The 25,244-nt window shown below is 55.6% G+C and overlaps 1 protein-coding gene across 3 annotated transcripts in view; it reads left to right on the top strand.

Annotated features, from left to right (window-relative positions):
* LOC122560075 (beta-1,4-galactosyltransferase 5-like) overlaps positions 1–25,244 on the top strand; it is a 113,092-nt gene that overhangs the window by 66,027 nt on the left and 21,821 nt on the right. For all 3 annotated transcript variants that reach the window (XM_087994925.1, XM_087994924.1, XM_043710287.2), the window contains 2 exons: positions 16,106–16,230; positions 22,594–22,710. In XM_087994925.1, the coding sequence (XP_087851051.1) occupies positions 16,106–16,230; positions 22,594–22,710 (242 nt within the window). The remainder of the gene's footprint in view (positions 1–16,105; positions 16,231–22,593; positions 22,711–25,244) is intronic.

The raw sequence follows: 25,244 nt of genomic DNA, 5'->3' as shown, positions 1-25,244 counted from the left end.
TAAATTGATGAACTCTATTGGGTACAATGTTGAACATGAAACCAAAATTTAAAGAGTTGATTCCCTTTGAAAGGGAATAGCTATTTTGGGCTTCCCTTTAACTCAATAAATTAATGATCTGTATTTTATACTATAAGTCAGTACAGAGCCAGAAGAGGTATAATTTATGGCTGCAACCCAAAGGTGATGGGAAGCCTTCACTTTAAGTAATGCCATCCCTATGTTAATGGTGGTTCTGCATTGGGTGTCATACTCAAGGATTTTGATTTGTGACAATGATGCAAATTGTCCATGGGAAAATCTAATTAGTGTGAGTCTTTGAGAGGAACTCAGTGTGCTTTATGTTGTTTCTTTATGTTGTTCTTTTATTGAGAGGGATGAGAGGTCTGTTAACATGTAGCTGCAAAGTATCCTGTGGATGGTAACTGCAACACAATAGGAGGGTGTGAATGTGGAGTTTAGTGGCAAGGATGCTTATCAGGTGGGCTACTGATTCTTAAATAGGGTTGCATTTTATCTCATTCCAACAACAGCATTCAAATGGCAAATTTCTTTCTTTCTTTCTCTCCTTCTCTCCTTCTCTTTCTCTCTCTTGCTTTCTCTTTCTCTCTCTTGCTTTCTCTCTCTCTCTCTCTCTCTCTCTCTCTCTCTCTCTCTCTCTCTCTCTTTCTCTCGCTCTCGCTTTCTCTCGCTCTCGCTTTCTCTCGCTCTCGCTTTCTCTCGCTCTCGCTTTCTCTCGCTCTCGCTTTCTCTCGCTCTCGCTTTCTCTCGCTTTCTCTCGCTTTCTCTCGCTTTCTCTCGCTTTCTCTCGCTTTCTCTCGCTTTCTCTCGCTTTCTCTCGCTCTCTCTCTCGCTCTCTCTCTCGCTCTCTCTCTCGCTCTCTCTCGCTTGCTCTCTCTCGCTTGCTCTCGCTTGCTCTCTCTCGCTTGCTCTCTCTCGCTTGCTCTCTCTCTCGCTTGCTCTCTCTCTCGCTCTCTCTCTCGCTTGCTCTCTCTCTCGCTTGCTCTCTCGCTCTCTCTCTCGCTCTCGCGCTCTCTCTCGCTTGCTCTCTCTCGCTTGCTCTCTCTCGCTTGCTCTCTCTCTCGCTTGCTCTCTCTCTCGCTCGCTCTCTCGCTTGCTCTCTCTCTCGCTTGCTCTCTCTCGCTTGCTCTCTCTCGCTTGCTCTCTCTCTCGCTTGCTCTCTCTCTCGCTTGCTCTCTCTCTCGCTTGCTCTCTCTCTCTCGCTCTCTCTCTCGCTCTCTCTCTCGCTCTCTCTCTCGCTCTCTCTCTCGCTCTCTCTCTCGCTCTCTCTCTCGCTCTCTCTCTCGCTCTCTCTCGCTTGCTCTCTCTCGCTTGCTCTCTCTCGCTCTCGCTCTCTCTCTCGCTTGCTCTCTCTCTCGCTTGCTCTCTCTCTCGCTTGCTCTCTCTCTCGCTTGCTCTCTCTCTCGCTTGCTCTCTCTCTCGCTTGCTCTCTCGCGCTCTCTTTCGCTTGCTCTCTCTCGCTTGCTCTCTCTCGCTTGCTCTCTCTCGCTTGCTCTCTCTCGCTTGCTCTCTCTCGCTTGCTCTCTCTCGCTTGCTCTCTCTCTCGCTCTCTCTCTCGCTTGCTCTCTCTCTCGCTTGCTCTCTCTCTCGCTTGCTCTCTCGCTTGCTCTCTCTCTCGCTTGCTCTCTCTCTCGCTTGCTCTCTCGCTTGCTCTCTCGCTTGCTCTCTCTCTCGCTCTCTCTCTCGCTCTCTCTCTCGCTCTCTCTCTCGCTCGCGCTCTCTCGCGCTCTCTCGCGCTCTCTCGCGCTCTCTCGCGCTCTCTCGCGCTCTCTCGCGCTCTCTCGCGCTCTCTCGCGCTCTCTCGCGCTCTCTCGCGCTCTCTCGCGCTCTCTCTCGCTTGCTCTCGCGCTCTCGCGCTCTCGCGCTCTCTCGCGATCTCTCGCGCTCTCTCTCGCGCTCTCTCGCGCTCTCTCTCGCGCTCTCTCGCGCTCTCTCTCGCGCTCTCTCTCGCGCTCTCTCGCTCTCTCGCTCTCGCTCTCTCGCGCTCTCTCGCTCTCGCTCTCTCGCGCTCTCTCGCGCTCTCTCGCGCTCTCTCGCGCTCTCTCGCGCTCTCTCGCGCTCTCTCGCGCTCTCTCGCGCTCTCTCGCTCTCTCTCGCTCTCTCGCGCTCTCTCGCGCGCTCTCGCGCTCTCTCGCGCGCTCTCGCGCTCTCTCGCGCGCTCTCGCGCTCTCTCGCGCGCTCTCGCGCTCTCTCGCGCTCTCTCGCGCTCTCGCGCGCTCTCTCGCGCGCTCTCTCGCGCGCTCTCTCGCGCGCTCTCTCGCGCGCTCTCTCTCGCGCTCGCGCTCTCTCTCGCGCTCGCGCTCTCTCGCGCTCTCGCGCTCTCGCGCTCTCGCGCTCTCTCGCGCTCTCTCGCGCTCTCTCGCGCTCTCTCGCGCTCTCTCGCGCTCTCTCGCGCTCTCACGCGCTCTCTCGCGCTCTCTCGCGCTCTCTCGCGCTCTCTCGCGCTCTCTCGCGCTCTCTCGCGCTTGCTTGCTCTCTCTCTCGCTCTCGCTCTCGCTCTCCCTTTCTCTCTCGCGCTCTCGCGCTCTCTCGCGCTCTCTCTCGCGCTCTCTCTCGCGCTCGCTCTCGCGCTCTCTCGCTCTCGCTCTCGCGCTCTCTCGCGCTCTCTCGCGCTCTCTCGCGCTCTCTCGCGCTCTCTCGCGCTCTCGCGCGCTCTCTCGCGCTCTCGCGCTCTCTCGCGCTCTCGCGCTCTCTCGCGCTCTCTCGCGCTCTCTCGCGCTCTCTTGCGCTCTCGCGCTCTCTCGCTCTCGCTCTCTCTCTCGCGCCCTCTCGCGCTCTCTCGCGCTCTCTCGCGCTCTCTCTCGCGCTCTCTCTCGCGCTCTCTCTCGCGCTCTCTCTCGCGCTCTCTCTCGCGCTCTCTCTCGCGCTCTCGCTCTCTCGCTCTCTCTCGCTCTCTCTCGCTCTCTCTCGCTCTCTCTCGCTCTCTCGCTCTCTCGCTCTCTCGCTCTCTCTCGCTCTCTCTCGCTCTCTCGCTCTCTCGCTCTCTCGCGCTCTTGCGCTCTCGCGCTCTCTCGCTCTCTCGCTCTCTCGCTCTCTCGCTCTCTCGCTCTCTCGCGCTCTCGCGCGCTCGCGCGCTCTCTCGCGCGCTCTCTCTCGCGCTCTCGCGCTCTCTCGCTCTCTCTCGCTCTCTCTCGCTCTCTCTCGCGCTCTCTCGCTCTCTCGCGCTCTCTCGCGCTCTCTCGCTCTCTCGCGCTCTCTCGCGCTCTCTCGCGCTCTCTCGCTCTCTCTCTCTCGCTCTCTCTCGCTCTCTCTCGCTCTCTCTCGCTCTCTCTCGCTCTCTCGCTCTCTCTCGCTCTCTCTCGCTCTCTCGCTCTCTCTCGCTCTCTCGCGCTCTCTCGCTCTCTCTCTCGCTCTCTCTCGCTCTCTCTCGCTCTCTCTCGCTCTCTCTCGCTCTCTCTCGCTCTCTCGCGCTCTCTCGCGCTCTCTCGCGCTCTCGCACTCTCGCGCTCTCTCGCTCTCTCTCGCGCTCTCTCGCTCTCTCTCGCTCTCTCTCGCGCTCTCTCGCGCTCTCTCGCGCTCTCTCGCGCTCTCTCGCGCTCTCTCGCGCTCTCTCGCGCTCTCTCGCGCTCTCTCGCGCGCTCTCTCTCGCGCTCTCTCGCGCGCTCTCTCGCGCGCTCTCTCTCGCGCTCTCTCTCGCGCTCTCTCGCGCGCTCTCTCTCGCGCTCTCTCTCGCGCTCTCTCTCGCGCTCTCGCGCTCTCGCGCTCGCTCTCGCGCTCTCTCTCACGCTCGCTCTCGCGCGCTCGCTCTCGCGCTCTCTCGCGCTCTCTCTCGCGCTCTCTCTCGCGCTCTCTCTCGCGCTCTCTCTCGTGCTCTCTCTCGCTCTCGCTCTCTCGTGCTCTCTCTCGCGCTCTCTCTCTCGCTCTCTCTCGCTCTCTCTCGCTCTCTCTCGCTCTCTCTCGCTCTCTCTCGCGCTCTCTCGCGCTCTCTCGCGCTCTCTCGCGCTCTCTCGCGCTCTCTCGCGCTCTCTCTCGCGCTCTCTCGCTCTCTCTCGCTCTCTCTCGCTCTCTCTCGCTCTCGCTCTCTCTCGCTCTCTCTCGCTCTCTCTCTCGCGCTCTCCCTCGCGCTCTCTCTCGCGCTCTCTCGCGCTCTCTCGCTCTCTCTCGCTCTCTCTCGCTCTCTCTCGCTCTCTCGCGCTCTCTCTCGCGCTCTCTCTCGCGCTCTCTCTCGCGCTCTCTCTCGCGCTCTCTCTCGCGCACTCTCTCGCGCTCTCTCTCGCGCTCTCTCTCGCGCTCTCTCGCGCTCTCTCGCGCTCTCTCTCGCTCTCTCGCGCTCTCTCGCGCTCTCTCGCGCTCTCTCTCGCGCTCTCTCTCGCGCTCTCTCTCGCGCTCTCTCTCGCTCTCTCTCTCGCTCTCTCTCTCGCTCTCTCTCTCGCTCTCTCTCTCGCTCTCGCGCTCTCGCGCTCTCGCGCTCTCTCTCGCTCTCTCGCTCTCTCTCTCGCTCTCTCTCTCGCTCTCGCGCTCTCGCGCTCTCGCGCTCTCGCGCTCTCTCGCTCTCTCGCTCTCTCTCGCTCTCGCTCTCGCGCTCTCTCTCGCGCTCTCTCTCGCGCGCTCTCTCGCGCTCTCTCTCGCGCTCTCTCTCGCGCGCTCTCTCGCGCTCTCTCTCGCGCTCTCTCTCGCGCTCTCTCTCGCGCTCTCTCGCTCTCTCTCGCTCTCTCTCGCTCTCTCTCGCGCTCTCTCGCGCTCTCTCGCGCTCTCTCGCGCTCTCTCGCGCTCTCTCGCGCTCTCTCGCGCTCTCGCTCTCTCGCTCTCTCGCTCTCTCTCGCGCTCTCTCGCGCTCTCGCGCGCTCTCGCGCTCTCTCGCGCTCTCTCGCGCTCTCTCGCGCTCTCTCGCGCTCTCGCGCTCTCGCGCTCTCTCGCGCTCTCTCTCGCTCTCTCTCGCGCTCTCTCGCGCTCTCTCTCGCTCTCTCTCGCGCTCTCTCGCGCTCTCTCTCGCTCTCTCTCGCGCTCTCTCGCTCTCTCTCGCGCTCTCTCGCTCTCTCTCGCGCTCTCTCGCGCTCTCTCGCTCTCTCTCGCGCTCTCTCGCGCTCTCTCGCGCTCTCTCGCGCGCTCTCTCGCTCTCTCTCGCTCTCTCTCGCTCTCTCTCGCTCTCTCTCGCGCTCTCTCGCGCTCTCTCGCGCTCTCTCGCGCTCTCTCGCGCTCTCGCGCTCTCGCTCTCTCTCGCGCTCTCGCGCGCTCTCGCGCTCTCTCTCGCGCTCTCGCGCTCTCTCTCGCGCTCTCTCGCGCTCTCGCGCTCTCGCGCTCTCGCGCTCTCTCGCGCGCTCTCTCGCGCTCTCTCGCGCTCTCTCGCGCTCTCTCGCGCTCTCTCGCGCTCTCTCTCTCGCGCTCTCTCTCTCGCGCTCGCTCTCTCGCGCTCTCTCTCGCGCTCTCTCTCGCGCTCTCTCTCGCGCTCTCTCTCGCGCTCTCTCTCGCTCTCTCTCGCGCTCTCTCTCGCGCTCTCGCTCTCTCGCGCTCTCGCGCTCTCGCGCTCTCGCTCTCTCGCTCTCTCGCTCTCTCTCGCTCTCTCGCTCTCTCGCGCTCTCGCTCTCTCGCTCTCTCGCGCTCTCGCTCTCTCGCTCTCTCGCGCTCTCGCGCTCTCGCTCTCTCGCTCTCTCGCTCTCTCGCTCTCTCGCTCTCTCGCTCTCTCGCGCTCTCGCGCTCTCTCGCTCTCGCGCCCTCGCTCTCTCACTCTCTCTCACTCTCTCTCGCGCTCTCTCGCGCTCTCGCACTCTCTCTCGCTCTCTCTCGCGCTCTCTCTCGCGCTCTCTCTCGCGCTCTCTCTCGCGCGCTCTCTCGCGCTCTCTCGCGCGCTCTCTCTCGCGCTCTCTCTCGCGCTCTCTCTCGCGCTCTCTCGCTCTCTCTCGCTCTCTCGCGCTCTCTCTCGCGCTCTCTCTCGCGCTCTCTCTCGCGCTCTCTCTCGCGCTCTCACTCGCGCTCTCTCTCGCGCTCTCTCTCGCGCTCTCTCTCGCGCTCTCTCTCGCGCTCTCTCTCGCGCTCTCGCTCTCTCGCTCTCTCGCGCTCTCGCTCTCTCGCGCTCTCGCGCTCTCTCGCTCTCGCGCTCTCGCTCTCTCACTCTCTCTCACTCTCTCTCGCGCTCTCTCGCGCTCTCGCACTCTCTCTCGCTCTCTCTCGCGCTCTCTCGCGCTCTCTCTCGCGCTCTCTCTCGCGCGCTCTCTAGCGCTCTCTCGCGCGCTCTCTCTCGCGCTCTCTCTCGCGCTCTCTCTCGCGCTCTCTCTCGCGCTCTCTCTCGCGCTCTCTCGCTCTCTCTCGCTCTCTCGCGCTCTCTCTCGCGCTCTCTCTCGCGCTCTCTCTCGCGCTCTCTCTCGCGCTCTCTCTCGCGCTCTCACTCGCGCTCTCACTCGCGCTCTCTCTCGCGCTCTCTCTCGCGCTCTCTCTCGCGCTCTCTCTCGCGCTCTCGCTCTCTCGCTCTCTCGCGCTCTCGCTCTCTCGCTCTCTCGCGCTCTCTCGCTCTCGCGCTCTCTCGCGCTCTCGCTCTCTCACTCTCTCTCGCTCTCTCGCGCTCTCGCGCTCTCTCGCGCTCTCTCTCGCTCTCGCGCTCTCTCTCGCGCTCTCTCTCGCGCTCTCTCGCGCTCTCTCGCGCTCTCTCGCGCTCTCTCGCGCTCTCTCTCGCGCTCTCTCTCGCGCTCTCTCTCGCGCTCTCTCGCGCTCTCTCGCGCTCTCTCGCGCTCTCTCGCGCTCTCTCGCGCTCTCTCTCTCTCGCGCTCTCTCTCTCTCGCGCTCTCTCGCGCTCTCGCGCTCTCTCTCGCGCTCTCTCTCGCTCTCTCTCTCGCGCTCTCTCGCGCGCTCTCTCGCGCTCTCTCTCGCGCTCTCTCTCGCGCTCTCTCGCGCGCTTTCTCTCGCGCTCTCTCTCGCGCTCTCTCTCGCGCTCTCTCTCGCGCTCTCTCTCGCGCTCTCTCTCGCGCTCTCTCTCGCGCTCTCTCTCGCGCTCTCTCTCGCGCTCTCGCTCTCTCGCTCTCACTCTCGCGCTCTCACTCTCGCGCTCTCTCTCGCGCTCTCTCTCGCGCTCTCTCTCGCGCTCTCTCTCGCGCGCTCTCTCTCGCGCTCTCTCGCGCTCTCTCGCTCTCTCTCGCGCTCTCTCGCTCTCTCTCGCGCTCTCGCGCTCTCTCGCGCTCTCTCGCGCTCTCTCGCGCTCTCTCGCGCTCTCTCTCGCGCTCTCTCTCGCGCTCTCTCTCGCGCTCTCTCTCGCGCTCTCTCTCTCGCGCTCTCTCTCGCGCTCTCTCTCGCGCTCTCGCGCTCTCTCGCACTCTCTCGCGCTCTCTCGCGCTCTCTCGCGCTCTCTCGCGCTCTCTCTCGCGCTCTCTCTCGCGCTCTCTCTCGCGCTCTCTCTCGCTCTCTCTCGCGCTCTCTCGCGCTCTCTCTCGCGCTCTCTCGCGCTCTCTCGCGCTCTCTCTCGCGCTCTCTCTCGCGCTCTCTCTCGCGCTCTCTCTCGCGCTCTCTCTCGCGCTCTCTCTCGCGCTCTCTCTCGCGCTCTCTCGCGCTCTCTCGCTCTCTCTCGCGCTCTCTCTCGCGCTCTCTCTCGCGCTCTCTCTCGCGCTCTCTCTCGCGCTCTCTCTCGCGCTCTCTCTCGCGCTCTCTCTCGCGCTCTCTCTCGCGCTCTCTCTCGCGCTCTCTCTCGCGCTCTCTCTCGCGCTCTCTCTCGCGCTCTCTCTCGCGCTCTCTCTCGCGCTCTCTCTCGCGCTCTCTCTCGCGCTCTCTCTCGCGCTCTCGCTCTCGCGCTCTCTCTCGCGCTCTCGCTCTCGCGCTCTCTCTCGCGCTCTCTCGCGCTCTCTCGCGCTCTCTCGCGCTCTCTCGCGCTCTCTCGCGCTCTCTCGCGCTCTCTCGCGCTCTCTCTCGCGCTCTCTCTCTCGCTCTCGCGCTCTCTCTCACTCTCGCGCTCTCTCGCTCTCTCTCGCGCTCTCTCTCGCGCTCTCTCTCGCGCTCTCTCTCGCGCTCTCTCTCGCGCTCTCGCTCTCGCGCTCTCTCTCGCGCTCTCGCTCTCGCGCTCTCCTCTCGCGCTCTCTCGCGCTCTCTCGCGCTCTCTCGCGCTCTCTCGCGCTCTCTCGCGCTCTCTCGCGCTCTCTCGCGCTCTCTCTCGCGCTCTCTCTCTCGCTCTCGCGCTCTCTCTCACTCTCGCGCTCTCTCGCGCTCTCTCGCGCTCTCTCGCGCTCTCTCGCGCTCTCTCGCGCTCTCTCGCGCTCTCTCGCGCTCTCTCGCGCTCTCTCGCGCTCTCTCTCGCGCTCTCTCTCTCGCTCTCTCTCACTCTCGCGCTCTCTCGCGCTCTCTCGCGCTCTCTCGCGCTCTCTCTCGCGCTCTCTCTCGCGCTCTCTCTCGCGCTCTCTCTCGCGCTCTCTCGCGCTCTCTCTCGCGCTCTCTCTCGCGCTCTCTCTCGCGCTCTCTCTCGCGCTCTCTCTCGCGCTCTCTCTCGCGCTCTCTCTCGCGCTCTCTCGCGCTCTCTCGCTCTCTCTCGCGCTCTCTCGCGCTCTCTCGCGCTCTCTCGCGCTCTCTCGCGCTCTCTCGCGCTCTCTCGCGCTCTCTCGCGCTCTCTCTCTCTCGCGCTCTCTCGCGCTCTCGCACTCTCTCTCGCTCTCTCTCGCGCTCTCTCTCGCGCTCTCTCTCGCGCTCTCTCTCGCGCTCTCTCTCGCGCTCTCTCGCGCTCTCTCGCGCGCTCTCTCTCGCGCTCTCTCTCGCGCTCTCTCTCGCGCTCTCTCTCGCGCTCTCTCTCGCGCTCTCTCTCTCGCTCTCTCGCTCTCTCTCGCGCTCTCTCTCGCGCTCTCTCGCTCTCTCTCGCGCTCTCGCGCTCTCTCGCGCTCTCTCGCGCTCACTCGCGCTCTCTCGCGCTCTCTCTCGCGCTCTCTCTCGCGCTCTCTCTCGCGCTCTCTCTCTCGCGCTCTCTCTCGCGCTCTCTCTCGCTCTCTCTCGCGCTCTCGCGCTCTCTCGCACTCTCTCGCGCTCTCTCGCGCTCTCTCGCGCTCTCTCGCGCTCTCTCGCGCTCTCTCTCGCGCTCTCTCTCTCGCGCTCTCTCGCGCTCTCGCGCTCTCTCTCGCTCTCTCTCGCGCTCTCTCGCGCTCTCTCGCGCTCTCTCGCGCTCTCTCTCGCGCTCTCTCTCGCGCTCTCTCTCGCGCTCTCTCTCGCGCTCTCTCTCGCGCTCTCTCTCGCGCTCTCTCGCGCTCTCTCGCGCTCTCTCGCGCTCTCTCGCGCTCTCTCTCGCGCTCTCTCTCGCGCTCTCTCTCGCGCTCTCTCTCGCGCTCTCTCTCGCGCTCTCTCTCGCGCTCTCTCTCGCGCTCTCTCTCGCGCTCTCTCTCGCGCTCTCGCTCTCGCGCTCTCTCTCGCGCTCTCGCTCTCGCGCTCTCTCTCGCGCTCTCTCGCGCTCTCTCGCGCTCTCTCGCGCTCTCTCGCGCTCTCTCGCGCTCTCTCGCGCTCTCTCGCGCTCTCTCGCGCTCTCTCGCGCTCTCTCTCGCGCTCTCTCTCTCGCTCTCTCGCGCTCTCTCGCGCTCTCTCGCGCTCTCTCGCGCTCTCTCGCGCTCTCTCGCGCTCTCTCGCGCTCTCTCGCGCTCTCTCTCGCGCTCTCTCTCTCGCTCTCTCTCTCGCTCTCTCTCACTCTCGCGCTCTCTCGCGCTCTCTCGCTCTCGCGCTCTCTCGCGCTCTCTCGCGCTCTCTCTCGCTCTCTCGCGCTCTCTCGCGCTCTCTCGCGCGCTCTCTCGCGCTCTCTCGCGCTCTCTCGCGCTCTCGCGCTCTCGCGCTCTCTCGCGCTCTCTCTCGCTCTCTCTCGCGCTCTCTCGCGCTCTCTCTCGCTCTCTCTCGCGCTCTCTCGCTCTCTCTCGCGCTCTCTCGCGCTCTCTCGCTCTCTCTCGCTCTCTCTCGCGCTCTCTCGCGCTCTCTCGCTCTCTCTCGCGCTCTCTCGCGCTCTCTCGCGCTCTCTCGCGCGCTCTCTCGCTCTCTCTCGCTCTCTCTCGCTCTCTCTCGCTCTCTCTCGCTCTCTCTCGCTCTCTCTCGCGCTCTCTCGCGCTCTCTCGCGCGCTCTCTCGCTCTCTCTCGCTCTCTCTCGCTCTCTCTCGCTCTCTCTCGCTCTCTCTCGCGCTCTCTCGCGCTCTCTCGCGCTCTCTCGCTCTCTCGCTCTCTCTCGCGCTCTCTCGCGCTCTCTCGCGCTCTCGCGCTCTCTCGCGCTCTCTCGCGCTCTCGCGCTCTCGCGCTCTCTCGCGCTCTCTCTCGCGCTCTCTCGCGCTCTCTCGCGCTCTCGCGCTCTCGCGCTCTCGCGCTCTCGCTCTCTCTCGCGCTCTCTCGCGCTCTCTCGCGCTCTCTCGCGCTCTCTCGCGCGCTCTCTCGCGCTCTCTCGCTCTCTCTCGCGCTCTCTCGCGCTCTCTCGCGCTCTCTCGCGCTCTCTCGCGCTCTCTCGCGCGCTCTCTCGCTCTCTCTCGCTCTCTCTCGCTCTCTCTCGCTCTCTCTCGCTCTCTCTCGCTCTCTCTCGCTCTCTCTCGCGCTCTCTCGCGCTCTCTCGCGCTCTCTCGCGCTCTCTCGCGCTCTCTCGCGCTCTCTCGCGCTCTCGCGCTCTCGCTCTCTCGCTCTCTCTCGCGCTCTCTCGCGCTCTCTCGCGCTCTCGCGCTCTCTCGCGCTCTCGCGCTCTCGCTCTCTCGCTCTCTCTCGCGCTCTCTCGCGCTCTCTCGCGCTCTCGCGCTCTCTCGCGCTCTCGCGCTCTCGCGCTCTCGCGCTCTCTCGCTCTCTCGCGCTCTCTCTCGCGCTCTCTCGCGCTCTCTCGCGCTCTCTCGCGCTCTCGCGCTCTCGCGCTCTCTCGCGCTCTCTCTCGCGCTCTCTCGCGCTCTCTCGCGCTCTCTCGCGCTCTCTCGCGCTCTCTCGCGCTCTCTCGCGCTCTCTCGCGCTCTCTCGCGCTCTCTCGCGCGCTCTCTCGCGCTCTCTCTCTCGCGCTCTCTCGCGCTCTCTCTCGCGCTCTCTCTCGCGCTCTCTCTCGCGCTCTCTCTCGCTCTCTCGCGCGCTCTCTCGCGCGCTCTCTCGCGCTCTCTCTCGCGCTCTCTCTCGCGCTCTCTCTCGCGCTCTCTCTCGCGCTCTCTCTCGCGCTCTCTCTCTCGCTCTCTCTCTCGCTCTCTCTCTCGCGCTCTCTCTCGCGCTCTCTCTCGCGCTCTCTCTCGCGCTCTCGCTCTCGCGCTCTCGCTCTCACTCTCGCGCTCTCTCTCGCGCTCTCTCTCGCGCTCTCTCTCGCGCTCTCTCTCGCGCTCTCTCTCGCGCTCTCTCTCGCGCTCTCTCTCTCGCGCTCTCTCTCGCGCTCTCTCGCGCTCTCTCGCTCTCTCTCGCGCTCTCGCGCTCTCTCGCGCTCTCTCGCGCTCTCTCGCGCTCTCTCGCGCTCTCTCGCGCTCTCTCGCGCTCTCTCGCGCTCTCTCTCGCGCTCTCTCTCTCGCGCTCTCTCGCGCTCTCTCGCGCTCTCGCGCTCTCTCTCGCTCTCTCTCGCGCTCTCTCGCGCTCTCTCTCGCGCTCTCTCTCGCGCTCTCTCGCGCTCTCTCGCGCTCTCTCGCGCTCTCTCTCGCGCTCTCTCTCGCGCTCTCTCTCGCGCTCTCTCTCGCGCTCTCTCTCGCGCTCTCTCTCGCGCTCTCTCTCGCGCTCTCTCTCGCGCTCTGTCTCGCGCTCTCTCTCGCGCTCTCTCTCGCGCTCTGTCTCGCGCTCTCTCTCGCGCTCTCTCTCGCGCTCTCTCTCGCGCTCTCTCTCGCGCTCTCTCTCGCGCTCTCTCTCGCGCTCTCTCTCGCGCTCTCGCTCTCTCGCTCTCACTCTCGCGCTCTCTCTCGCGCTCTCTCTCGCTCTCTCGCGCTCTCTCACTCTCTCTCGCGCTCTCTCGCTCTCTCGCTCTCGCGCTCTCTCGCGCTCTCTCGCTCTCGCGCTCTCTCGCGCTCTCTCGCGCTCTCTCTCGCTCTCTCGCGCTCTCTCGCGCTCTCTCTCGCTCTCTCTCGCTCTCTCTCGCGCTCTCTCGCGCTCTCTCGCTCTCTCTCGCGCTCTCTCGCGCTCTCTCGCGCTCTCTCGCGCTCTCTCGCGCTCTCTCGCGCTCTCTCGCGCTCTCGCGCGCTCTCTCGCGCTCTCTCGCGCTCTCTCGCGCTCTCTCGCTCTCTCTCGCGCTCTCTCGCGCTCTCTCGCGCTCTCTCGCGCTCTCTCGCGCTCTCTCGCGCTCTCTCGCGCGCTCTCTCGCGCGCTCTCTCTCGCGCTCTCTCTCGCGCTCTCTCTCTCGCTCTCTCTCGCGCTCTCTCGCGCTCTCTCGCTCTCGCGCTCTCTCGCGCTCTCTCGCGCTCTCTCGCGCTCTCTCGCGCTCTCTCGCGCTCTCTCGCGCTCTCTCGCGCTCTCTCGCGCTCTCTCGCGCTCTCTCGCTCTCTCTCGCTCTCTCTCGCTCTCTCTCGCTCTCTCTCGCTCTCTCTCGCGCTCTCTCGCGCTCTCTCGCGCTCTCTCGCGCTCTCTCGCGCTCTCTCGCGCTCTCTCGCGCGCTCTCGCGCGCTCTCGCTCTCTCGCTCTCTCTCGCTCTCTCGCTCTCTCTCGCTCTCTCGCGCTCTCGCTCTCTCGCGCTCTCTCGCGCTCTCTCGCGCTCTCTCGCGCTCTCTCTCGCGCTCTCGCTCTCTCGCGCTCTCTCGCGCTCTCGCTCTCTCGCTCTCTCTCGCTCTCTCTCGCTCTCTCTCGCTCTCTCGCGCTCTCTCTCGCTCTCTCGCGCTCTCTCGCGCTCTCTCTCGCGCTCTCTCTCGCGCTCTCTCTCGCACTCTCGCTCTCGCGCTCTCTCGCGCTCTCGCGCTCTCGCGCTCTCGCGCTCTCGCGCTCTCTCGCTCTCTCGCGCTCTCGCTCTCTCGCTCTCGCGCTCTCTCTCGCGCTCTCTCTCGCGCTCTCTCTCGCGCTCTCTCTCTCGCTCTCTCTCGCGCTCTCGCTCGCTCGCTCTCTCTCGCTCTCTCTCGCTCTCTCTCGCTCTCTCTCGCTCTCTCTCGCTCTCTCGCGCTCTCTCGCGCTCTCTCTCGCGCTGTCTCTCGCTGTCTCTCGCTGTCTCTCGCTCTCTCGCGCTCTCTCGCGCGCTCTCGCGCGCTCTCGCTCTCTCGCGCGCTCTCGCTCTCTCGCGCGCTCTCGCTCTCTCGCGCGCTCTCGCTCTCTCGCGCGCTCTCGCTCTCTCGCGCGCTCTCGCTCTCTCGCGCTCTCGCTCTCTCTCGCGCTCTCTCTCGCGCTCTCTCTCGCGCTCTCTCTCGCGCTCTCTCTCGCGCTCTCTCGCGCTGTCTCTCGCGCTCTCTCTCGCGCGCTCGCGCTCTCTCGCGCGCTCTCTCGCGCGCTCTCTCTCGCGCTCTCTCTCGCGCTCTCTCTCGCGCTCTCTCTCGCGCTCTCTCTCGCGCTCTCTCTCGCGCTCTCTCTCGCGCTCTCTCTCGCGCTCTCTCTCGCGCTCTCTCTCGCGCTCTCTCTCGCGCTCTCTCTCGCGCTCTCTCTCGCGCTCTCTCGCTCTCGCGCTCTCTCTCTCTCGCGCTCTCTCGCGCTCGCTCTCTCTCGCGCTCTCTCTCGCGCTCTCTCTCGCGCTCTCTCGCTCTCGCGCTCTCTCTCTCTCGCGCTCTCTCGCGCTCTCTCGCCCTCTCTCGCCCTCTCTCGCCCTCTCTCGCCCTCTCTCGCCCTCTCTCGCCCTCTCTCGCCCCCTCTCTCGCCCTCTCTCTCGCCCTCTCTCTCGCCCTCTCTCTCGCGCTCTCTCTCGCGCTCTCTCTCGCGCTCTCTCTCGCGCTCTCTCTCGCGCTCTCTCTCGCGCGCTCTCTCGCGCTCTCTCGCGCTCTCTCGCGCTCTCTCGCGCTCTCTCGCGCTCTCTCGCGCTCTCTCGCGCTCTCTCGCGCGCTCTCTCGCTCTCTCTCGCGCTCTCTCGCGCTCTCTCGCGCTCTCTCTCGCTCTCTCTCGCGCTCTCTCTCGCGCTCTCTCTCGCGCTCTCTCTCGCGCTCTCTCTCGCGCTCTCTCTCGCGCTCTCTCTCGCGCTCTCTCTCGCGCTCTCTCGCGCGCTCTCTCGCGCGCTCTCTCGCGCGCTCTCTCGCGCTCTCTCGCGCTCTCTCGCGCTCTCTCGCGCTCTCTCTCGCGCGCTCTCTCGCGCTCTCTCTCGCGCTCTCTCTCGCGCTCTCTCTCGCGCTCTCTCTCGCGCTCTCTCTCGCGCTCTCTCTCGCGCTTTCTCGCGCGCTCTCTCGCGCGCTCTCTCGCGCGCTCTCTCGCGCGCTCTCTCGCGCGCTCTCTCGCGCGCTCTCTCGCGCGCTCTCTCTCGCGCTCTCTCTCGCGCTCTCTCTCGCGCTCTCTCTCGCGCTCTCTCTCGCGCTCTCTCTCGCGCTCTCTCGCGCTCTCTCTCGCGCTCTCTCGCGCTCTCTCGCGCTCTCTCGCGCTCTCTCGCGCTCTCTCGCGCGCTCTCTCGCTCTCTCTCTCGCGCTCTCTCGCGCTCTCTCTCGCTCTCTCTCGCGCTCTCTCTCGCGCTCTCTCTCGCGCTCTCTCTCGCGCTCTCTCTCGCGCTCTCTCTCGCGCTCTCTCGCGCGCTTTCTCGCGCGCTCTCGCGCGCTCTCGCGCGCTCTCGCGCTCTCTCGCGCTCTCTCGCGCTCTCTCGCGCGCTCTCGCGCGCTCTCGCGCTCTCTCGCGCGCTCTCGCGCTCTCTCGCGCTCTCTCGCGCTCTCTCGCGCGCTCTCTCGCGCTCTCTCGCGCTCTCTCGCGCGCTCTCTCGCGCTCTCTCGCGCTCTCTCGCGCTCTCTCTCGCGCTCTCTCGCGCTCTCTCTCGCGCTCTCTCTCGCGCTTTCTCGCGCGCTCTCTCGCGCGCTCTCTCGCGCGCTCTCTCGCGCGCTCTCGCGCGCTCTCTCGCGCTCTCTCGCGCTCTCTCGCGCTCTCTCGCGCTCTCTCTCGCGCTCTCTCTCGCGCTCTCTCTCGCGCTCTCTCTCGCGCTCTCTCGCGCGCTCTCTCGCGCTCTCTCGCGCTCTCTCGCGCGCTCTCTCGCGCTCTCTCGCGCTCTCTCGCGCTCTCTCTCGCGCGCTCTCTCGCGCTCTCTCTCGCGCTCTCTCTCGCGCTCTCTCTCGCGCTCTCTCTCGCGCTCTCTCTCGCGCTCTCTCTCGCGCTCTCTCTCGCGCTCTCTCTCGCGCTCTCTCGCGCGCTTTCTCGCGCGCTCTCGCGCGCTCTCGCGCTCTCTCGCGCTCTCTCGCGCTCTCTCGCGCTCTCTCGCGCTCTCTCGCGCGCTCTCGCGCTCTCTCGCGCTCTCTCGCGCGCTCTCGCGCTCTCTCGCGCTCTCTCGCGCTCTCTCGCGCTCTCTCGCGCTCTCTCGCGCGCTCTCTCGCGCTCTCTCGCGCTCTCTCGCGCTCTCTCTCGCGCGCTCTCTCGCGCTCTCTCTCGCGCTCTCTCTCGCGCTCTCTCTCGCGCTCTCTCTCGCGCTTTCTCGCGCGCTCTCTCGCGCGCTCTCTCGCGCGCTCTCTCGCGCGCTCTCTCGCGCGCTCTCTCGCGCGCTCTCTCGCGCGCTCTCTCGCGCGCTCTCTCGCGCGCTCTCTCGCGCTCTCTCGCGCTCTCTCGCGCTCTCGCGCTCTCTCGCGCTCTCTCGCGCTCTCTCGCGCGCTCTCGCGCTCTCTCGCGCGCTCTCGCGCTCTCTCGCGCGCTCTCGCGCGCTCTCGCGCTCTCTCGCGCTCTCTCGCGCTCTCTCGCGCTCTCTCGCGCTCTCTCGCGCTCTCTCGCGCGCTCTCTCGCGCGCTCTCTCGCGCGCTCTCTCGCGCGCTCTCTCGCGCGCTCTCTCGCGCGCTCTCTCTCTCTCGCTTTATCTCTCGCTCTCTCTCTCTTGCTTTCTCTCTCTCTTGCTTGCTTTCTCTCTCTCTTGCTTGCTTTCTCTCTCTCGCTTGCTTTCTCTCTCTCTCGCTTTCTCTCTCTCTCTCTCTCTCGCTTGCTTTGTCTCTCTCTCTCTCGCTTTTGTCTCTCGCTTTTGCCTCTCGCCTTTGCCTCTCGCCTTTGCCTCTCGCCCTCCCTCTTGCTTGTTAAATATTAGGCTTGTAGCTGTAACCTTGAGTGATAGTATGTCATTGGTTCAAGAATTGCTTGATGCTGTGGTCAATTTTTACCAGTGACTCAATTTGGAGCTGTTTCACCTTACATTTCTGATGTTCCCAAACAGAGGGTCCAATTAATGTAAACATGACTGAAATTTCATTGGAGGAAATCCAGGAATTATTTGCTAAGGATCCTTATATCCAGATTGGTGGTCACTGGAAACCAAGAGATTGCATACCTCGTTGGAAGGTAAGAAGTCGATATATGGTTATAAAACAATGATATTTTCCTTGTATTTTTCTAATATATTTAAAAGTTGTGAACTAATTATACACAAATAATTATTGTGAATTGAATACTTATGTGCCTGTTTTACAATGGAGAGTATTAGATATTGCATTGAAAATTAAATTGATTTTGAGGTCTCTGAGCATACTGACTCAAAACTTCTGCAACAGTCATCCATTCAATATGTATGTAATGTTTAAACTATACAGTTAAAATGGAGGACAAATGATATTTAATAATTAGTTACGGGTTAGCCTAACTTTCATTGGACAATTGAGCATTATATTTCCTGCTGAAAATTATAGCAGTATTTCGTTTTGGAATATTACCTGAAGTCTTTGTTTCTCTCTCTAACATTCCCTGTTCTGCCCCCATTGCAATCCAATAATAATATATGGCGGGTGATGCCTCTCTGTGTGTCGGATTAAACTTGGCTGTCAGTATGTGGACTTTCCCTTTTTTATACAAGAGTAATAAACCAGAGATGTGCTGGTATAAAGTATTGTCTGAGAGCAGTGACTCACATTGGGCAAGGTCATGCACTGCAAGGAACTGCTGAAAAATGAGAAGCCACTATGCTGAATCACATGTTACAGTTCTTCTTACATTTTTATTCTCACACTGATTTCCACCAAATAAATGGAACATTATTAGGACAGTGGTGCTTCGCATCAATTTTAATTGCACAATATAGACGGAAGATCCCTTTTATATTAAATGTGGTGATATATGCACTTCTTACTGAGAAGTTAATACTGATTACTGTCTTGTGTTCTATATTGTCATGTAGCTTCACCACTCCATTTATTTATTGGGCTTTAACCCCTGGTTCAAGAGAGCTGCCAATAAATGATTCGGCTTTAAACAGAATTCGTCGACATTGAAATCTTTCCCCAGATTAACCCTACTTGATTCACTCAGTCTTTTTAATTGGTGAAATTACCAGTTGTGGCTGTTGCATTTATGTTTGCTATTAGAGATGTTCCTAAGAAAGGAATGCAGTATCACAGTAAGCATATGAGAAGTCCTACCATTTGCATGATGGATAATTAATATAACTAATGTTGCCAGTATAAATCAAGCTTATCTAATCCATATATGGTGGACAAATGTAAGTTAGAATTATGGCTCTTTCATTCATTTATGAAATGTAAGAATTAAGAAAAAACACTCTTTTTGCAGTTCAATTTATAAAGGTTTATTTTGCTTTTCAGTTTAAGAATTCACAAGAATGGTTAAAAAAAATTGTTCTTGAAATTTAATTTCCACACAATTTGTTAACCACCTCAAACAAAAGGTTTTGTTGAAGAAATCTAGCAGGTTGCTATTTAAGCACCCTTTAAATCCTAAACTGTGACATGTTCTAATGACAAGAATATTGTATAATTTTTTTTAGTACCCTGAAAGGCCTGTACTCCTATATTTTCTGCCAAGTGTCTTTGCTTTCATAAATTTACACTTTATCTAAGCATTGTTTTGCACAGTAGACATTGTGCTCACTCAATGGAATAATGTTACTTGTGAGACTAAATTATTTCTTCACCAAAAATAGCCTAACCATAGAAGGAGGCCATTTAGCCCACGAGTTCATGCCAGCTCTCTGCATAGCAATCTAATCGATCCTTCACCACACTTTATGCCTTTAGCCCTGCAGATTTAGTTCCCTCAAGTATCGATCTAATTTCATTTTGAAATCATTCATAGTCTCCACTTGCCACTCATGGTACGGGATGGATTGTAAGTTCCAGGTGCATTTAATGCATTAAAAAGGTTGTCCTCACATATTTTCTTTGATATGATAAAAATTAACAGTCCCAGCATGGCTCCTTCAGAATACAAACACCTACCATCCTGTAGTCTGAAAAATAACTAATTATTATGATTGATTTCTATCCTTAAACAAATTTCAATACAAGCTGACACTGACCCTCCACTTCTGCAATTTTATTTGCCAACCAGCCTTTTATGTGATACTTAATCAAATGCTTTAAAATCTACATAGGTAGTGGCTAGCACCAAATTCTCAATTACATTGGTCAAACATGATCTGCCTCTTTAGAAAGCTGTGCTAATTCATCTTACCCAACCTGTTGTCTCTTACCTGAATTTCTTGTTTCTAATACTTAGCAATTATTGATGTTAAATACCAGTGTGTAGTAATCCTTGCATACTTCCCTGAACAAGGATTCCCCATTGGCCACTTTCTAATCCTTCTGCACATTCTCCATATTTAGGGAAGATTGGAAGGTTATGAAAAGCCCTTCTGGTCCCTGCATCCTCACTTCTGTTAAGAACCTGGAAGGCAAGCAATTTTTACACGAAGCAGAGTCAACCTTTTCTCGTATGCCCTGGCTAGCAATTTGCACCCAATCCATTTCTCTTCCTTTTTCCACTTTTTATTTCTTTTCCATTCCTTTCCTTAGTAAACCATAATTTAAAGTATTCTAGAATTGCCTCAACTACTAATTATAAATTGCTTCCATTATCCTTAATATCCCTACCCTTTTATTGTCCACTTGGTATTTAAAGGTCAGTAGACTTTTGAGTTTCTTTTTGTTGCCTGCAATTCAGTTTTCATTCTGTCTTTATCAGTCAACTGCTTTTCCTCTCAGTCCCTCTCAACTGTTTGAATTTGACCTTATTCTTAGTTCAAGATTTAATGTGACATCAATCATACATTCCTGTGTTGTTGCTCTCTTGACATCTATTGAGCCCTGACTTTAGTTCTTCCTACTGTTCACCCTTTGGCTGTATCTAGTCTATAACCCACAGACTGTCCTCGACAATCACCCATTGCTTTACTTGTCAGTGTTTGGTGACCTTTTCATCTATCTATATTCCCCCTCATCTCATTGAAGTTAGCCCTCTTCCTTTTAGAAGTTCTGTTTACTTTACTCTTTGTTGCTAATCTAAACCTTGTTTAGTGTTCTCTCTTGAGAAACTCCTTCTCCCAAAAGCATTTGGCCCATTTCATTTTCCAGTGCCAAATCCAGAAACATCTCCTTTTTAGTTGGACCAAGAGCATAAGAGATGAAGGAGTTCATCCTGAAAGGGAAGGCTAGTAAGTATAGGGAATGCTGGATGACTAAAGAAATTGAGGGTTTGGTTAAGAAAAAGAAGGAAGCATATGTCAGTTATAGACAGGATAGATCAAGTGAATCCTTAGAAGAGTATAAAGGAAGTAGGAGTATCTTAAGAGGGAAATCAGGAGGGAAAAAAAGGGACTTGAGATAGCGGTGGCAAATAGAATTAAGGAGAATCCAAAGGGATTTTACAAATATATTAAGGACAAAAGGTAACTAGGGAGATAATTGGGACCCTCAAAGATCAGCAAGGTGGCCCTTTGTGTGGAGACACAGAAAATGGGGGAGATACTAAATGAATATTTTGCATCAGCATTTACTGTGGAAAAGTATATGGAAGATATAGACTGTAGGGAAATAGATGGTGACATCTTGCAAAATGTCCAGATTACAGAGGAGCAAGTGCTGGATGTCTTGAAACGGGTAAAGGTGGATAAATCCCCAGGACCTGATCAGGTGTGCCCGAGAACTCTGTGGGAAGCTAGAAAAGTGATTGCTGGGCCTCTTGCTGAGATATTTGTATTATCGATAGTCACAGGTGAGGTGCCAGAAGACTGGAGGTTGGCAAACGTGGTGCCACTGTTTAAGAATGGCAGTAAAGACAAGCCAGGGAACTATAGACCAGCGAGCCTGACCTTTGTGGTGGGCAAGTTGTTGGAGGGAATCCTGAGGGACAGGATGTAAATGTATTTGGAAAGGCAAGGACTGATTCGGGATAGTCAACATGGCTTTGTGTATAGGAAATCATTTCTCACAAACTTGATTGAGTTTTTTGAAGAAGTAACAAAGAGGATTGATGCGGGCGGAGTGATCTGTATGGACTATAAGGAGTTTGACAAGGTTCGCCATGGGAGACTGATTAGCAAGGTTAGATCTCATGGAATACAGGGAGAACTAGCCATTTTGATACAGAACTGGCTCAAAGGTAGAAGACCGAGGGTGGTGGTAGAGGGTTGTTTTTCAGACTGGAGGCCTGTGATCAGTGGAGTGCAACAAGGATTGGCACTGAGTCCTTTACTTTTTGTCATTTACATAAATGATGCGAGCATAAGAGGTACAGTTAGTAAGTTTGCAGATGACACCAAAATTGGAGGTGTAGTGGACAGCGAAGAGGGTTACCTCCGATTACAACAGGATCTGGACCAGATGAGCCAATGGACTGAGAAGTGGCAGATGGAGTTTAATTCAGATAAATGCGAGGTGCTGCATTTTGGGAAAGCAAATCTTAGCAGGACTTATACACTTAATGGTAAGGTCCTAGGGAGTGTTGCTGAACAAAGAGACCTTGGATTGCAGGTTCATAGCTCCTTGAAAATGGAGTCATAGGTAGGTAGGATAGTGAAGAAGGCATTTGGTATTCTTTCCTTTATTGGTCAGCGTATTGGGTACCTGAGTTGGGAGATCATGCTGTGGCTGTACAGGACATTGGTTAGGCATGCAATTCTGGTCTCCTTCCTATTGGAAAGATGTTGTGAAACTTGAAAGGGTTCAGAAAAGATTTACAAGGATGTTGCCAGGGTTGGAGGATTTGAGCTGAACAGGCTGGGGCTGTTTTCCCTGGAGTGTCGGAGGCTGAGGGGTGACCTTATAGAGGTTGACAAAATTATGAGGGGCATGGGTAGGATAATTAGACAAAGTCTTTTCCCTGGGATCGGGGAATCCAGAACAAGAGGGCATAGGTTTAGGGTGAGAAGAGAAAGCTATAAAAGAGACCTACGGGGCAACGTGTTCACGCAGAGGGTGGTACGTGTATGGAATGAGCTGCCAGAGGATGTGGTGGAGGCTGGTACAATTGCAGCATTTAAGAGGCATTTGGATGGGTATATGAATAGGAAGGGTTTGGAGGGATATGGGCCGGGTGCTGGCAGGTGGGACTAGATTGGTTTGGGATATTTGGTCGGTGTGGACAGGTTGGACTGAAGGGTCTGTTTCCATGATGTACATCTCTATGACTCTATGACTTGTCACAAATTCTTCCCCTTCATTTTCCTTCATGTCAACATTATCCAAATTGATATTTAGGTAATGAATGCTTCCCAATATCAATATTTTATAGTTGTTATGCATCACTGATTTCTCTGAAGATTTGCTCTTCAATTTCTCGACTTCCTCAGGGCATTCTGTTCTTTGGGGATGTCATGGTACTGTACCAATCAGAAGTATTGCAATTTTATTGCATTCCCTGTTTGTATCACTTTATTCACCACTTATTTTTGCTTTTTGTGTACTCTGTGAACCTATCTGCATATTACTTCGAGCCCTTCCTAGGCTCCTCAGTGAGGTACAAGGTTCTTTTCTAGTACAAACCAACTATCTCACTCATGGGCATCTTTTAATCCACTTTTACTTCTGTATTCTGGAACCCACCTCCTCTTGCCAGTTATTTCAGTAGTGAACCTTTCCACGGACATTGAACCTCAACAGGACCGCGACTGTTGAACCTCAAAGGATCTGGCCTTTTTGAGCAGGTGTCCCTTGCCGCAGATCTCATCTTAATGTTCCAAGAATTTGAAGCTCGTCTCCCCCATCTCTCTCACCCATTTCCCCATACCATGTCTCGAGTTGTACTACAATCTTCCGATCTTCCCGTATCTTTCTATTTCTGCCTTTCGTTCATGAATTGAAATTGCAATTCAACCAGAGATCTCTACCTTTTTTGAGGTCCTACTTTTAACTTGCTCAGTAACTTCTTTAAAGTTTGAGCAATGGATGTTAGTGCCCTTCACACCCCTCAAAAAATAAAAACTGTATTAATGTATGACTTAATTTGACTCAATCCTCCCTTTCCCTAATAGTATAATCAGCACTCTTCTCCATGATGTTCCTTACCCTGATTCAAGAGAGGCAATATACAATGTGGGTCATACCATGACAGTTACAAAAATTCTGTTTCTTCTACTAACTGTGGAATTTCTACACTTTGCTGTTTTCCTCCTGTGTTCAATCCCTGGTTGTCACTGCTAGTAGTATCCAATGTCGATTACTGTGTTGAGAGTGGCACACACCCCGAATACTCCTGCACTTCCTGCTCTTTGTCACCAATCAACTGTTCAGAACTCTGCCTGTGGTATGGTCACGTCATGGAATATGTAATGTAGGAAACACTGACTCTCTCTCTGATGCTATGCAGCATTGATAGTAGCTAATTTTTGGAATGCTTGAACATTTTGAACATGTCTCCAGAGTTTTGCCCCTCAAATCTGATATGGCAGATGACCTGATCTGAGTGTTGTGATTTCAGGTGGCAATTTTGATCCCATTCCGCAATCGTCACGAGCATCTCCCAATCCTGTTGAAACACCTCATTCCAATGCTACAACGCCAACGTTTGGAGTTTGCGTTTTATGTTATTGAACAGGTGAGTGATGCAAATAGGCCAAAACTTCGTTTTCAGGTTCATGCCCTCCATGTAACGTAAATTTAACTTTCCACTACTTAGCAATATGGATATGACATGTTATAACTAATTCCATTGCTGCTATTAAAATGACTACTGTAAGTTACAGGCACTTTTTACAGCCAACAGCACTATTTAATGTGAGTGGCAAGTGAAAATCATTGCTGTGGTAGCATTATTATTAAAAAATTCACTAACTCAGTGTTTAGGCTCATTAATGATTAAAGAGGTATTTGTAAAAGTAAAGACAATAATTGTAAATAATTAAGATTGCTTAATTAAAAACTGAACGGTATCGATTAGGCAGCAAGATACCATCATGCTATTCAGAAACTTTCTTTGGTTATAGCTTCTGCAAATGCTTAGCCTATTTTAAAACAAAGTTGAGTCTGCCAAACAGATGCATGCTGCCTTTTTCTAATGGCGCTGCTGTACAAATGTCATATTTTCCAAATGCTTTTCAGTATTCTTGTCAGAAAAGTTAGATTTGTTTTCAGGTTGGTAACATTCTATGCCAGCCTAAACTTTGCACTCTATGAACACAAACTCTAAAGTAAGCACATAAAGAATGGAATTAGGAAAGTATATTTATCCATCACTTATTTATGAATACCTTTCATAACCTGCACTAAAACAATTTACTAACTTAAAGCACTTTGCATATAGATGCTATTTTTGACTTATTGTGTTATGCAATTCCTAGCATTTTGAATTGTCAAAATCTTGTGGATGTAACTAATAGTCGTGCTGTCATATGTGTGTAAATGGTTTGAACTGGGTTACGATGACAGAAAAATCAACAACGTAGTTGGTCAGACTAAATTTAAAATGACTAGGAGGAAGTGAACCGAGTAATAAATTGTGCAGCTAAAATGCAATGCAAAGAAGTAAGAGATTATCTATTTCCAATGGATGATAGACCTAGTTATATATTTCACGGAGCAGGTATAAAAGGGTACAGACAAAGCTTTAAATGGACAATATTTGGGTTGCAAAACTTTACAAAATATTGCAGAAAGTACAAAATCCAAGATGTATTAAAGCAAGATAAATAATAGATTTGGATGCACTTGGAGTACCATTATCAATTCTGCTGGCATTACTTTTGAAAATGTTAATACCTCAAGAGGACATGTAAGAGATTCGCAATAATTGTATTAGCAATAAAGAGTCCTTAATTATATACAATATAAGCAAGATGTATATTTATCAGAAACAAGACAATATGATAATTACTTCCTTTTTATTGGGTATACAATTTCCACCAACTGGTGAATTAGCAATTCAAGAGCAAAAATTTTGAGAGTATTACCAAAAGTATGAGGGAGAGGAGTGAAGTATATTAACTTTTCCTAAGGATAGGAACACTGCAGAAGTGTATTGGAATGGGACCAAATGCATATCGTCATCAGGTACTTCACTGGTTAGGATAAAGGCCCTGCCTTAATGTATAGGGTTTATAAAAAAAAATTATAAATCGGAGGAGCTTAGAGTAATTAAAAATTGAAGTAGTAAATACTTGACTTCCTGTGAAAACTAAAGAAGAGCGATACATAACAAAGTGGGTGTGATGCACAGCCTGATGGACTGGATCTCTAATTTTAAGAGTGTGCCAACTTCCAACACTAGTGGGTTGAGTCAGATTTCTGATCCATTTTGAAGAAGAAAGCACACCCTGTAGTTTGTCTGGAATGTAGCATTTGATCTTGCCTGCTGCAGTGTCATTCTATAATGGGAGAGTTTGATCTGATTGCCAGTTAGTCTTGCTATGATTGTAACATGTCTGAGGAACATGCGACTTGTGAAAATAGTGTTACAGTAAACTCAAGGTAAATCCACAGTGAGCTTTTGGCAGAAAAAACTTTGTATTAGTTGGTTAGCTATTTTTGTCTTGTTTCTTCCTTCTCTGTAAATATATATTTTTAAAAGCCCAAATGAAGGGACCAATACATGTTGTTCTTAATATGAAGGAAACTGGGGCAGTATGGTTGCATCCGTTGTGGTGAGTAGTCCTTTGGCTTGAGCATGTGCTGCAAGGCCTTGCTTCATCTGCCTGACTGACCACCAGGACATCCAGTGTGTGGGATGAGGGTGGTGAAAAAACACTTTCTACTTGTCTAAAAGGCAGAATTGAGTTGAGCCCTTTTTGGTAGAAGACCTTTTATTGAAAGGAGTATTTCCTGTACTCTGAAAGTTAACACATTGTTGGTGATCAACCACCAGAATAGGCACCTGGTTAGAGCAGGCAGCAAGTGCCTTCAAGCTCAGGAGGTCAATGCACTTTGGTAGGGGGGGAAAAAATATTTGTGTTTATATCACATTTTTCATCACCAATGGACTGAATGCTTTATAGCCAATAAAGTGCAGGTCAAGTCCAGTCATTGCTGTACTTCAGGGAACTCAACAAGCAATTTTCAGCAGTAAACTCCACAAGAAGCAATGTGCTGATGACCAGATAATCTGTTCCTGTTGTGACATTGAGGGATAAAAATTGG

The sequence above is a fragment of the Chiloscyllium plagiosum genome, unplaced genomic scaffold (genome assembly GCF_037043375.1).
Source record: "Chiloscyllium plagiosum isolate Xiang-an unplaced genomic scaffold, Cpla_swu_hap1 HiC_scaffold_15, whole genome shotgun sequence".
In the NCBI taxonomy this organism is placed as follows: domain Eukaryota; kingdom Metazoa; phylum Chordata; class Chondrichthyes; order Orectolobiformes; family Hemiscylliidae; genus Chiloscyllium; species Chiloscyllium plagiosum.
Note: the sequence above shows the minus strand (reverse complement) of the source record. Positions and strands in the feature narration are given on the sequence as shown.